At 42.6% G+C, this 15048-nt stretch overlaps 1 protein-coding gene across 1 annotated transcript in view; it reads right to left on the reverse strand.

Annotated features, from left to right (window-relative positions):
* Positions 1–10210: 10210 nt before the first annotated feature.
* Positions 10211–15048, reverse strand: part of LOC144119227 (fatty-acid amide hydrolase 2-A-like) — an 81080-nt gene continuing 76242 nt past the window's right edge. The window contains exons 7-8 of the mRNA XM_077651899.1: positions 13397–13590; positions 10211–10916 (exon numbers count right to left, since the gene is read on the reverse strand). Coding sequence (XP_077508025.1) covers positions 10493–10916; positions 13397–13590 — 618 coding nt within the window. The 3' untranslated portion in view covers positions 10211–10492. The remainder of the gene's footprint in view (positions 10917–13396; positions 13591–15048) is intronic.

Consider the following 15048-nt stretch of genomic DNA (forward strand, 5'->3'; position numbering starts at 1 on the left):
TTTTCCGAAATTTCTACTATCATTCCCTAGTCGGCGAGCACTCCGCATTTTGACGAGAGCTTTTTTTCTTAACGAACTAGCATTGCGTTAAACAGTTGTATTTACGGGAAAAGTTACCTAGCTCTTACGTCAAACATTCTTCAAGGCATTTAGGAGACAAAGGCAGGATTGATATTGGTCGGTAGTTATTTGGGTTCTTATTTCCAGCTCTATCATTCACTTTGACTATTTGCATGCTATGTGGAACGACAATTGTCGATAAGGGGATTTTAAAGATTTCCTACGCCTCCTCGCGGTGGGCGTCTTGGAGACATTATTGGCCCAAAGCACCGTGTCACAGGTGAACGAAAAAATTATTATTCTATGTGCAAGTTATGTTTCCCATAAAACCTGACCCCCTGCTACGACTGTATCAGCGCTAAAAAGTCCCATCTGTTCTATTAACACTCTCTGGCCACGCTTACGTCCCCCAGTAACTACTGCAGTGGTCTGCATTCTGTTAGCCTTTTAGCCCCTTGCAAATAAGCGAGTGCGACGTCATGATTTGGTTATGAACATTTATTCAAAACATTTTACCACGACAGTGTTAAGGCTCCCGTTCTGCCGAATATCCGGCGTTGGCGTCGTTGGTGCCTTTGGCGTAGTCGGTGTAGTCGGCGTTCACAGAGAAGCAACCTACGCTAGCTACCTAGACCCCGTAAACCTCGAAGCCTCATCACGACCTGTCCACCGGATTGTGAGCAGACAAGAGTGGCAGGCGGCAGTTAAATAATGATTAGTCGCTCGGCAAGAGCAGCCTTTGCCACACAGGCCCCACCGGTGGCAGCACATGCCATTGCAAGGGAATGCCAGATTGCCTGACGGCTGCACCACTGCGCCAGGAGTTGTAAGAATCACTCCCTGCGATCTAAGGACGTAAAGTCTTAAATGAACTATTCAAGGTATATTGGGAATAACCAACCCATTATTTAAACAAGGTGACTAACATATAGTTTTTGATTACAGTTGAATAGCTTACACATGCACATGCTGTAAATTACTTGAGCATGTAATTGAAAAGCATATTGCCGTTTTTATAAAAAGTCACTCAGTTTTTTCAGCAGCGCAACACGGTTTCAGACATGGCTTCACCATGACTCAGTTCGTAGGAACAGTGCATGATTTTGTCTCAGCTGAAAAGAAACGCAAAAAAAGAAATTTTTTTGGACTTCGCGAAAACTATCGATAAGATTTCTCACTCCAAACATATGGTTAAATTTCGAATACTGGGAAAAACAAGCAACTCTCTAATTCGAAAGAATCATACGTAAGGTCCCGTGACGAGTGTGTTGTTTGTAATGAAAAAGCCTTCGAATATATCACCTGTCTTTTTTTGTTCCACAAGGTTCTGTTTCGGGCCCCTTTTGTTCCTATTTTCATGAATGATATTGTACATAAACATAATGAAAAAATTAGGCTTAGTGTGACGATTTCATATTGTACCATGTAGTCAATTCCAAAACTCGTCAGCTAAAACCAAATACAGAACTATATCGTCTGATTCAAAGGTGCAAAGCATTGCAGATGACAGTGAGCTACCTGAAACGTGGGCTCTCTGTAGCACACAAGAAGCAATGCCTCATGTTTGACTACACCATGAGTAGAACACTATTGACACGTCCTTTTGAATGTAAGCGTCTTAGTGTGCATATGAATGAAAACGTTCACTGGTACCGCAACGTTTTTACAAGATCCAACAACGTGGTTGTAAAATAATTGCACTACCTCAAGAGGACGCTTCAGAATGGCTCCAGTAGCACGAGCGTACTGGCATTTGAAGCATTTACACAGCCCATCCTTGATTACGCCAATGTCATCTGGGACGCATACAGTGTTAAGATTCAAAGTTGACAGGGGTAGAGAAGAACGCCGTTTGCCTTATTTTAACAATTATGGGAAAGCATCTATTTCTGACATCATTTTAAAAGGAGGATTAAGTCGAATTTCTGAAAAAAACTAGAACTTGTCGCGTAAGCTTTCTGTTTAAAATAATTAAAGGCTAAAATATATTTGACAGTTCAGAGTGCATCACTTTTTCGTCCGGCTAAGCTACAAGAAGCCGGAACGCTTTCACTCTGCTCCCTTTTCATTCCAGAATAAATGCTTTTAAATGCTCTTTCTTTCCTCGCTCAGGAGTTCATTGGAACAGAAAAATTGGTCATACATATTCGAACAAAACGAACATAAAAAATTCTTATCTCTGGTTCCGGTGTAACCCTTTGGTTTTTCGATAGTCTTGGCTTGCATAGCTTCTGCAATACGTTTCTTATCGCTTGGTTTAGAAAATAGTGCATTGTGAATTTTTGCATTTTTCAAATTTTTGTACATTTGTCATTGTCATGGCATTTTACACCCTGCAACAGCCCTTCTGATGGGTTAGCAGTATTCCAAATCATTAGACAAATAAATGAATTAACGCAATCGCGTCATCGTTCTAAGGCGAAGCTTCTCAATTCAATTCAATTTAATTTCACTTATTTCCCAGAAAATTCGGGCTGGCTGCCTGGACTAAAAGCTGAACGTATACAGCTTGACGGGGCCCACGCAGCCGTTACAAAGAAGAGGGGCAGACTCAGTTCAACATTGTTGCATGCACGCAAAAATAGAAGCAAATTCAGTTGAAAATCTTTACATACACAAAATAAAAAAGCGAACACATATTCAGGTTACAGTTTTCACAAAAACAAGAGACAAAAGCACAAAATCATCATTATTTAAAATACGGAAGTGCAAAAAAACAAATTTGCAAAAACAAACAAGGGAGCAGCGGTACTTCGGCGATAAGGAGAAGTCAGAAATTATTTCTGAAGAAAGAAATCACACAATGCTTTCTTAGTAGTGTTATTTATATCTTTGTATATATTTAAAATTATTGAAAGATTGTGCTGCAATGCTTGGAACTGTAGTAAATGCGAAAATGGGGAATTATCCTAGTGTCTGTGTTGCGAGTATGAACTGTGTGGTCGTTCTGTTTCAATAACTCAGTGCCTTCTATCATTGACCTAAAGAATAGCGACCGATGAAATGAAAGCAATACAAGGAATTCATACATACTTTGAATTCTTAACACACTGAACGTTTCAAAAGCCTGCCGTGTGTGGCTTAGGTTTTCAAGATTGGCAATGTAATGTATGGCTTTCATTTGAAGAAGGTAATTTTTTCTAGGTTGGTTTTAGTAGTTGTCAACCAGACTGATGAGCAATAACTTATATGTGATACAAATAGTGCATTATATATTTCAAGTTTTATTTTAGCTGGAAGGAATGCACGGCAACGAGCAATTGCACATGTCACCAACGAGATGTTTTTTGTAAACTTCTCTACATGCGAATTTCATGTAAGATGTGAAGAAAATCTTACTCATAGTATGGTGTGTTCGCGTACAATTTCAATTTCTTCACCACTACAAGTGATGTTTTTTCTAGGCGAAATTTTTTGTTTCTTGCACAAAAGTAACATAACTTTCGTTTTAGCATCAGACCATTTATGCATCAGAAATGAGATGATTCTTCTCAAAGATTCGATTAAAACGATAGTGCAATTAAATATTTGTTATTGTCCTCTCCATTATTTTTTCAGCTTCACTAGAGCTTCAGCGGAACATCTTTAGTTTGGTGCCTGTCGAAGCACACTCTCGGGTGGAGGCCAGGCATCCTCTCATACGTCTAAAAAAATTGTGTCTCCCTTCTGCCGCCTTTTGCCGCTCTGTGATTGCAGCCAGCGCAATAATTTTTGAAGGAGGCATGTAGTTGTCTTCGTCACTAAACTCATCTTCGAGTTCTACTGACTTATTAGACAACTTTGTGGAGAATACGCCGTCCAGAATGAAAGTCATACCGCGGTTTTATTTAGCGCGAATTCATGCTCTCAAATAACATGATTAAAACATAAATATTCATCACCATGCTGCCGTTGTCCCTCGGGACGAAAGCCGAATAGACGACTTGGAGGCTAGAGCTCCAACCAGATGGTGCCATTTTTCCTTCACAAATAGGAGGCAAAAACGTTGTATCGGGGTGCCAAGAACGGCAACTGATTGGACGGACATATTTCCGTTATCTGGTGATGCCCCAGAGATTATCGGAAAGGGCTGAATAATTCCGAACCACTGTATGTTCCATTAGTCCTAAATCCGGCATCCGTCGTTGTCCATTACATGAAATTCGGATGATGTCAGAAAACCAGTGTACGAGTCCACAACAAATGTATGCCAATATATGTAGTCACGAATCAAGAAACGTACCATATGAAAGTCTTGATTCATGACTGATAGTTACTTTTCAAAGAAGGGGGACTCAGAACTTGATAACTAATGTACTGTGCGGTGTATAGATGTCATAACTGCGATGTACGAGGTCAAAACACATGTAAGCGGACAAGTGTAGTGAAAAATGATAAAAGCAATCTATGAAAGTCATGACTCACTATTAATAGTCAATATTTAATGTAGCATGACTCTTTTCCTAATGAGGAATTTAATTATGAGCCCTCCACTAACCCGTGCCTCATAGCGTTAATGCCATTTGGACAGCTTAACCATTTAATTTAGAGTATTTAGTTTGGATACATGCATACCTAGGATTCCATCCTTTCAAAGTTCACGACTTCATGAGGCCAATAAAAACTTGCACATTGGTTTATTCGCGACATTTTCTTTATAACTCGGTGTGCCAAATGTGACGATTCATTTCACCTCTATAATGATCTTTTTACACTTTCTGATATTATTACTCAAATCCATTATCCTTGCAGCATCAGATACAGTTATATTATGAGACCAATGCAAGAAATTTAGGGCCTTGAAGCGAACAAAGTGAGCCAAACAAACAGCATGCTGAATTTTTACTTCCACAGTTCCTGGAGGTGACCTTGCTCCATACGCCATTCTCAGGAACGGTATTTGGGTTTCACGAAGTTGTATGCTTCCCCAATGTGACCTTAAACATCGGTGTCCCATTAGTTTCTCTAAGAGCGTCGGATGTGGCGACTAGTTATGGCGGCTGGATAAAACCGTGGTGATATTTACACATTAGATTTCTAATATAAAGTGTAGAACTTACTCTTTCAGTACAGCGCTTTGTGTCAGTCAAACGGTGCGATATTTAAACGATCCACTACATGAGCACAAATGTTCCCAAAAAAGCGCTGTCAGTAGCTGTCTATCTATGCAGGGCCGCGACCACACAGCTCAGTCATTTCTTCGCTCTTCAGTCATCGTACCCGCGAAATCATCGAAGCCAGCACCATAAACCCCCTACGGAATATTTTTTTCCTAAGAAATCGCGCGAAAGTGGCCGTTTATTTCACATGTGCTGCATGTCGACAAATCAAAATCTTTTTGGACGAGCCCTACTCGACTTAAACAGGATACAGAGTGCCAGAAAACACGTCATAACATGCGCAGCGATGACAGTCTGCTTATAACGAGCTATGCTTGCACAAGTCAGTTGCGGGTTAACCAGAAAAGCAATGCCTGAGTGAGTGGCCCACTTACCGCCATTTGTGACAAAGAAATTCGACAAATCTGCGTATTCTTTACGCTTGTTTGCAAGTTTTCATTTACATTTGAACATTTCTGCTGTCGACATGTATTGTAGCCTTTCTTCATTTTATTGTATAGAACACATACTTTTTCTCGTGATCATCGCTGAGCAGGTTTCTGCAAAAACAGATAATGGTTTTTTGGACCTCAGAGTGATTTCGAAAAAGGCCTCTTCTTGCTCCTATTGCACAAAACAGGAACCGCCGCGGTGGCTTAGTGGTTATAGCACTCGGCTGCTGACCCGATAGACGAGGGTTCCATCCCGGCCGCGGCACTCGAATTTTAATGGAGGCGAAACCCTAGATGCCCGTGTACTGTGCGATGTTACTGAACTGTAAATAACCGCAAGTGGTCGAAATTTCCCCAGGCCTTCACTGCGGCGCCCTCATAGCATGAGACTCTTTGGGACCATAGACCACCCTAAACCATACCAGAACATTGCGCAAAACAAAGATAGTAATTGCTTATATTGGTCTGCTTATTTAAATGCACGTAAAAGAAGCTAAGCTGTGCATGAACAATGCCCTCTCAACAAGTCGCGCATTTATGTCTTCTAAAACGGCATATAACCAAAAACTGAGCTGCCTATCTGATTCTGGTTAGCAGAAGCGTCTGCTTGCGTCGCGAGCTGAGCGTTTCGTTATGAAAATGAAGTGTCGTCACGAAAGAGATATAAAACACTAGAAATTGCTGAACAGCGAAGGAAAGACACTTTCCCACGGCAAGAAGAAAATTGCAGTTCGAGCAAACGTATACATAGCGCTCACACATGAGCTAGTTGGTACCGCATTTTCAAAAACAACAAAACGAACCGACAGAAGCCGAAGGAAGAAATTGCAACCACAATTTTTTCTGCATATTGTGTGCTAGCGCTGTACAGAAAAAGAAAGTCGTAAACTATATTTTAAATAGCTAATATCAATGTATAAAGCACTTTTCTATCCAGCCGCCTTACCTATTCGCCACAACTTACGCTCTAAAAAAAATATTTTGGCATCGATTTTTAGGAGACATTGGGGGAGCATCCATTTGTTTGTAGCCCGAACAGGATTTTTAGACAAGCCGTATGGTGCAAGATCACCTCCAGGAAGTGTGAAGTTAAAATTCAGTATGCTGTATTTTTGGCTCGCTTTGCTCGCTTCAAGGTCCTGCGATTCTTGCATTCGTCTCATAATATAAGCGTATCGAATGCTCCAAGAATATAGAATTTGAATATTAGCGCGAGAAAATTTAGCAAGGTTAATTATAGAGGTCAGATGAATTATCGCAATTGGCACACCGCATTATAAATGAAATGTCGCGAAAAACTTCATGTGCATCTTTTTATTGGTGTCATAAAGTCGTGAACATTGAACGGATGCGGTCCTAGATATGCATGTAACCAAATCAACTAATCTAAATTGCAGGACTAAGCTGTCAAAATGACATTCGCGGTTTGAGGGACGCGTTAGTGGAGGGCTCAGAATTAAATTGCTCATTAAGAGCTGAGTCATGCTATATTGAAGAATGACTATGGATACACAAGTCCACTTACATGTGTTTTGACCTCGTACACCACAGTTCGGACATCTATAGACCTTAAATTACGCTACATATCAAGTGATGAGTCAGGCTTCTTTCCAACATTACTATAACTCATGAGTCAAGACTTTCATACGATACGGTTCTTCATTCTTGACTACATATATTGCCAGACATGAGCTGTGAACTCGTCACCTGCGCTCTGACATCATCCTAATTTCATGCCATGGACGGCCACGGGTGCCGCATTTTTAGCTAATGGGATATATAGTTGTTTGGAATTAATTAACCCTTTCCGATAATCTATGGGGCATACCCAATAGCGGCAATATGTGCGTCCGATCAGTTGCCACTCATGGCCAGTCACAACTTTTTTGCCTCGTATTTGTGAAGAAAAATGGCGCACCATCTGGTTAGACTTGTAGCCTCCAAATCGGCTATTCTTCTCTTCTCCCGAGGGATAACGGCAGTATGATGTCGCATATTTATGTTTTAATCATGTTAATTTGAGAACATGAAGTGGCGCTAAACAAACCGCGGCATGACTTCCATTCTGGCCGGCGTATTCTCTGAAAAGTTGTCTAATAAGTGAGTAGAACTCGAAGATGAGTTCAGTGACAAAGACAACTATATTCGTCCTTCGACAATTATTGCGCTGTCTGCAGTGACAGAGCGAGAAAAGGTGGCCGAATGGAGACACAATTTTTTTACAAACCATGTGAGAGGAAGCCTGGCCTCCACCCAACAGAGTGCTTCGAGAGGTACCGCACTCAAAAGATTTGCCGCTGAAGCCCTAGCGAAGGTGCAAAAAAATTAGAAGGGACAATTAAACTCCGCCTTAAAAACATGAAGTGATTGCGTTTTTTTATTATTATTTGGATACTGGTAACCACTCAGAAGGGCTGTTGCAGGTTGAAAAATGCAATGACAATGAGAAATATACACAAATCTTAAGAATACAAAAATTGACAATACACAAATTTCTAAGACAAGCGACGAGAAACGTAATGCAGAAGCTATGCAAGCCACGACTACAGAAAATTAGATGGGTTACGCCGGAACCAGAGATAAGGATTTTTTAGTTTCGTTTTTTATCGAATATGTATGGTCACCTTGCTTGCTCCAATCAGCTCCTGAGCGAGGAAAGAAAGAGCATTTAAAACCATTGATTCTGGCATGAAATTGGAGCAGAGTGATAGCGTGGCCGCTTCTTGTAGCATAGCGGAAGAAAAAGTGGTGCACTCTGAACTACCAAAATCAATTAGCCTTTAATTACCTTAAACAGGAAGCTTAAGCGTCGAATTGTATCTGTTTCAGATATTCGACTTAATCCTGCTTTTAAAATGAAGTCAGAAGAACATTCTTTCTCAAATTTGTTAAAAATAAGCCTAAAGATGTTCTTATGCACGCTGTCCACTTTGTGAACATTAACAGCTGTGCATGGCTCCCAGATGACATAACGTAATCAAGGATGGGCTGAGTAAATGTTTGAAATGGCAGTATCTTCGTGCTGCTGGAGGCATTCCAATGCGTCCACTTGACGTAGTGTAGTTATTTTACAACCGCGTTGTTGGATCTTGGAAAAACGTGGTTGCCCAATGAAGATTTTCAAAGATATGCAGGCTAATGCACTTACATTCAGAAACACGTGTCAATTGTTTTCCCTTTGCGTTGTAGTCAAACATGATGCATATTTTTGTTGTTTGTTGGAGAGTACACTTCTTGGAATTTGGCAGTCTTCTGCCATATTTTGAACCGCTGCATATGGACTGCCTTGTTCAGTATTTAATTTCAACTTTAGTTTCGGCAAGTGCATTGAAAGTTCATGCATCCCTTAGCCCAAAGTCTTTAGGCCGTATGGATTGAGTTTGGGGCGTGCGTATAGTGCAGTACGTACTTACCTCCGACGATCACGTATTAAAAACTGAGGGATAGCTCTCCTTATCCTACGAAGATTTTGGACTTAGCAATTGCAACACGCCCTTCGTGGCATAGCTAAAAAAGCAAACGAGAGAGCCTGAAAACGTTTCAACCAAGCTGTACATGGCGCGCAAAAGCGCAGCTTCTCCACAAAGAGGAAAGGTGTATATTCTGAAGAATTTTATAACAAAAGGCTAGACACATAAACTAGAAGAATTGATACGTGCAAGGAAGAAACTAGGTCTCTCTAGCACGAGCCCCATGTTGACAGTCTTCTACACAACAAAAAATGGAACAGAGTCCAGGGGAAATGACCCCAAGATTAAACGTAGTTCATATGTTGAATTGAGCACACTCGCTACAAAAGTACTATCACTGCTTTCGCCTGCTTCCTGCAAGAACGCGCTAAAGACTGAGTTGTAGCTCCCTTCCGACGTTCCCTCAAATGCCTTGAGAGCTCCCACACGGCGACCACATGAGGAATGCCCGCTTTGACCACAAGGCCACGCAAGGCGCACATGGTAGACAGGTCCTCTGCCTAATTCCACACAAAGCTAAAGCCATGAGCATGCAGGTAAGCATGAGGCTGTTCGATCGTGACCTGCGTCCCCATCGCCGACGTACACTACCGCGAAAAAACGCCACCGTACTGCTATTACTGAAAGGTGTGGAGCTGTGCGAGGCGTCTGCGACACCAAAAATTCAGTCGTCTTTTATACGGAAGTTTGTTATTGATTAAATAATCAGGCTGCCCCGTGAGAGAAAAGCCAGGCAAAGGAATTGTTTATATTGATATCAGCTCTTTTTGAATAAGGGTGTTTTATTTTGAAGCGAAAGCTGCATCGGCCACGAACTCGCAGTTTCGCGGTGCTCGCAGTACCACCGTGGTCGCACCGTACCACGTAACCAACCACCTGACGAACCACAGGACCAGACAGGGCACCAACTTCTCGCAATCAAAATTAACCAAGGCTAACCAAGCTATGCATTAGCTATCGCTACGTATATTCTGGCATAGCCGTGCTAAGCCGCTGCCATTTTTTTATGATGCGCTCGCCAGTACAAAGCTCAGCCTAAAGTCAAGAATATTGCTCAACGATGAGAACATCAGAATAGACAGAATGAGCTTTGACGAACAAGAGAAATTTATTGTAGGCTTTAAGTATTAGTGTTTTGCACAGTGCGGTCAAGTTTTCGTGCATATTCAATTACCGAACATAGGGTAGCACTTTTGTGTAGGTCTATCGGAGTTTATCAGCAGTGTTTTCGTTTCATTCCCGCCACAGACTAAAGGCGCCAAATTGGTCACAGAACATATAACCTGCCCAGTACACCAGCGTCTCTGTGCCTCTGAAATCATGGAACTATTCGCAGAACCTTCATGCTTTATGACAGCAGATCTGTCTGCCAGATTCGGTAACGTTTCGCTAGACATTTAGACTCAGTGTGCAGCAGTGGTTGCTCAGTTCGCTACAGATCCTTGCTCGGAACTACAGCGTCGAAGGGTCGCTTCCAACCTCCGAAACCCTTCTCCAGTTCCGCGGCCACTGTGAGACATAGTCTGTCCATGTTAGGAGCGGCCATGACTTGCACTCCGAGAGGTCTTCCGTTGGGCGTCATCCCTATGGGAATGGCTGTGCTTGGACAACCGGCGATGTTGGCAAGAGCCGTGAGCGAACTCTGGCCTGGCCTCAGGACATGTTCGTTGTGAAATGGCGCCGGTCCTAAAGCCGCCGGGTAGATTAGCACTGCATCATCACGCAGAGTGGAGAGAAGGTGCTCTTTGAAATTCCCCACCATGGTCATGTAGTAGCGTGTAGAATCGGAGTCAGTCTTGAACATAGAGTGGCGCTCCAATAACGTGACCAGGACAGCAGGAAAGGTGTGCGTGGAGCTAGAAAACGAAAGAAATTTTGTTCAGAAAGCGCCGATATTGAGCAAAGCAATTTATTTTTTTCTTGCTTGAGTGATTTCCCCATTACATTGTGATCGAATGGCCGAGACCACGACTCTGCGGCACTTCTTTGGTCGCTATCTTAAATGGCTCTCACATTGATTATTATTCACCTTAGAGTATAGTGCTGTAAGTTAAAAATTACGGTTAACAAAATAAGATTCAGCGTGATATTTCTCAATGTTCCGGGTCTCCGTTGTGCCTCAAAAGTTTAGATATTTTTACGAGTTAAAACATCTGTGTCTACTGTATAAGTTGTGTTGAGATGTGTGTCCTCAAGATGGCACACTGCAAGTAGTTCTCAGTAGGTTCCCTCACGAAACTACCTACTTCTGTCGTCAATTAAGTCATGGGTTTACGGATTCCAGGCATGTTATCCGAAGAGTCATGTAGATGGTATTTCATGGCAACTTATTTTGCCACCTGCAAAGATCCCTTTGCTGTCAGACACTGCGGCTCATTTCGATGAATTATATCCGTAGTAGTTATACTTTCTTTTCACTTGCGCTTTTGATTTCATTGCGGAAAAATCTCATAATTTTTTTTAAAAAATTGTCTTTACTGCCACAAACCAGTGCCGAATGGCCATTAATTAATCATTACGCGATGATGCTCTTCTCTATTAGGATTGTATCTCTTGTTTTTCTGATGAAGAAAGTGGCCGTTTTTGTTGGTAGTGAATTTTATATGCCATTCCGCTTACTATTTAAAATTTTTGGTCAAATGCATGCTGAAAGTCAACAAATTGAAGTGAAAATTAGCGCTACAGGTTTGGGCACAACTCTGGATAGTCCTATGCACTTCTTTGGGAAAATAAGTTTTTTGGGCCTAGAACAAATATCTTCCAACAAATAATTTAATTTCACTAAAGTAAGTAACTGGCTCACCTCATATTAAATACATTGGCTACTGAACTTTACTTCTCGAAAATTACCGTTTTCTCTAGATTTTAGCTATTTACACGCGAGTGGCTTAATACACTAGGTGAACAACGCACAAGCTGTCCAACCAAACAGTTATACAATTCTAGCCATCTAAGTTTGTCAACCTAAAAACGAGCCAACGGTTACTGTGTTAAAATGCGTGCTGTCGATGCAGGAAAGTGCTTCCAGCCGCGTGATGTATTGAGAAAAGACGACATCGAAAATGAATTAGTGCGGATACCTGCAAAGTTTTGTGATAGTGGCCGGGGCACGTGGACTGGATACGTAAGGTGGCGCTGAGATGAACTCGCGTGCTAAGTAGGATGACGGAAAACATGATTAAAGAAACATAGGTGAATAAGGACTTTTGTCTTGGGCTAATGGGTGCCTAGCATAGCACTCGTCCTTTATTCTGTATTCCCACTTTTACTCGTCCTTTTCGCAGTGTGGTTTCCTTCATTTAAGCATGGGTGAAGTGTTATTTCCCGGAAACCTGGGTTAGGCAAATTTAGGTCCCATTTGACTAATGTTGATCCTCGACTTGGACACATCAAACTGTATGATGGTGTCAGAAGTGAAATGTCGATTTCCACATCCCAAGGCTGCACTTGGAGCAGTGACATGGAGAGCTTTAGTCTAATTTTACTACATGGGGTTCTTTAGGTTACACCTACCTCAGCACATTGGACAGCGTTTAATGCACGTACGTCACAAGGCGCCCGACATGCAAACTGGTCCTCAGGATTAAAAAAAGTCGCACCTGCTAAACGGCTGCGATTGGATTTTGGTTGTCTGATTTCGTCCACGCGACGTGCTTACACCGCCAGCACGACAACGCTTCATATATGGCTCAGAACGGACAGTATTAGCTTTTCTTTCGCGTGACCGCTAGAGACGTAATATGTAAACCTGTATTAAAATTCGCTCAGGGGAGCCCGCATCTTCGTTAATTACCAAAATATGATGACAGGAACGGTTTATTAGGCACCTGAAGGCACGGTTGCCTTTAAACTTTCGACACTTTGTGAAAATTGGAGTAGAAACGGTTGCTCTATGATAGCCGGGTACACTCTAGCTGGGATTTCATCCAAAACTGTGTAGTGTGTCGAACTACAGGCGTGCATAATAAGTGAACCCTATCATTGAGATAAAGTACGAGAGCACTAGAAGTACGCCATGAACTTCTCAGATTAGTTTAATATTAAACAGTTCAAAAGATACACGGTTCAGCTGCAGTCGTCGCGTCGAAATTAGTCTTGCATACTGCGCATCATGACTATATACGGCACACACGGACGCTTAATAGACATCACCATGACTTCTTTTACTTCAAAAGAAAAGATGATTACGGTTAGCAACGTCAAAAACATTTCGTCCTTATGCTCTTCTGTAGATCTGGTCGAACTGTTGATGTCCTCAGCATCCCTTCCGCATACAAACATACACAGATGCGCTCAAATACCTATTTAAAACGTGTTGTGCAAAACTGCCACTTACTTTCCGCACAAAATCTTGATGAACTCTAGCCAAGGGTTGATAGGACGGCCGTCGTCGTCGGTGAAGAAGCGCGAGATGGGCTCGCACTTGCTCGCGGTGAACAGAGCGGCCCACATCTTGCTGGTCAATGAAACCTCCTCGAGCCGGATGCGCTCCACGGGGCTGCCAAACTCTCTCCCCAGATAAGAGCATACCTGGGAGGATTGAGAAAAATTGTTGGCGGTCCTGCCAATTTCGAGCACCAGCTGGTCCATGCCGTTGTTATGCAATCGTTTCGTTTCCTTTCCATGCGGCTGCTATGCATGAGTATATGACGATTGTTTCTGTTTTCAGGGAGTTACAACGACTGCTTGATGTTTTGAGAAATGGGTTGGTATGGACATGAAAATGTATTCCTACAGAGCATTGCAGAGCTGCGTATCGAGAGCATCAATTTTCGCTAGACACACCGCACGCTTGGGGTTCTGCTCTTGTGCACACGCGCAGCGTTCAGAGCAGGACGCCCCGACTCAGCTCCATCGCCAAATCGCTGCTGGAGGCTTCATAACACCTGCGACGCCTGCTTTCTGCTCCAATGCAAAGATATTTTCACAAGAGTCGTTTCAAAGCATTTCACGGCATCTCGATTCCACCCCGCCCGCAGAAGCGGATAGAGCGAGGGGCGGGCAATGCGCAGGAGGAGGTCGAGTCTTCGCACACACTGAGGCCTCACCGAGCCCCCTAAGCATGGAGGCTGGCTAACGTCACTTTGCCAGCAAGAGCTGTAATGAAAGGCCAGCACTGCACCCGTGACCGATGTTCTGGAGGACATTCCACGCATAACTTCACCCCCGCGCTTTAACGCTTATCGGTGCGTAGGCATTTTATTGCGACAGTTGTTTCGTATACTGACAACCTCTTGGTCTAAGTCTTACTCCCGTTTTCGCGCTACGCCCTTTCTAAGCTCGCCGCTCGTATGATCGCATTTAGATTACGGCAGTACTGGAAACATTTTTCTCCTCGCGACAATGTTGGATTTCCTTGGTGTGTGAGTTGCATCGTCATTGCTGACTACGACATGCGTTCAGCGACGATGACGCGCAAGCAGCTCAAGCTTATCGCCGTAGCATTTCGGACAACAACATAGTAGCTTGGAATTACAAATGTATCCTCGAATTTATTTAGTTACAAATGTCATTAGGGCTCAAACATAATTGATGAAGAACTTCTTTAGAGTGCACAAATACTCGCCTGACCTTCAGACAATTGTACCCAAATGAAGTAAACAAGGTTGCCCTTATGTTATTGATTAAACACCTCGCGACAGCGTACGTTTTAGGGTTGCTGCTGCAGAAAAACTCATATTGAGACTAGCTTCGTCTACTGCAGGAATTGTCCTCCAGCTCATCCGCCCACCAGACCCTCTTGCGCCCCTTGCTACGCTTTCCTTCTCTCAGTATCTACTTCATCAGCATAGTGTGACGCGGCTTTCAGCAAAAAACAATTTTTTCTTGATGTATTTACGTCAGGTCTTTTGAGAATATTGCAAATAACTTTATGACTGTAATCACGAAATATCACTGAAGTATGTCCAGACAAGTTTTTAATATGTGCATTTTTCCGAATGTTGTGAAAAAGCTGCAGAGGAAAGGGATTAGGGACAAAGGTTGGTT

This window comes from Amblyomma americanum, chromosome 2 (genome assembly GCF_052857255.1).
Source record: "Amblyomma americanum isolate KBUSLIRL-KWMA chromosome 2, ASM5285725v1, whole genome shotgun sequence".
In the NCBI taxonomy this organism is placed as follows: Eukaryota; Metazoa; Arthropoda; class Arachnida; order Ixodida; family Ixodidae; genus Amblyomma; species Amblyomma americanum.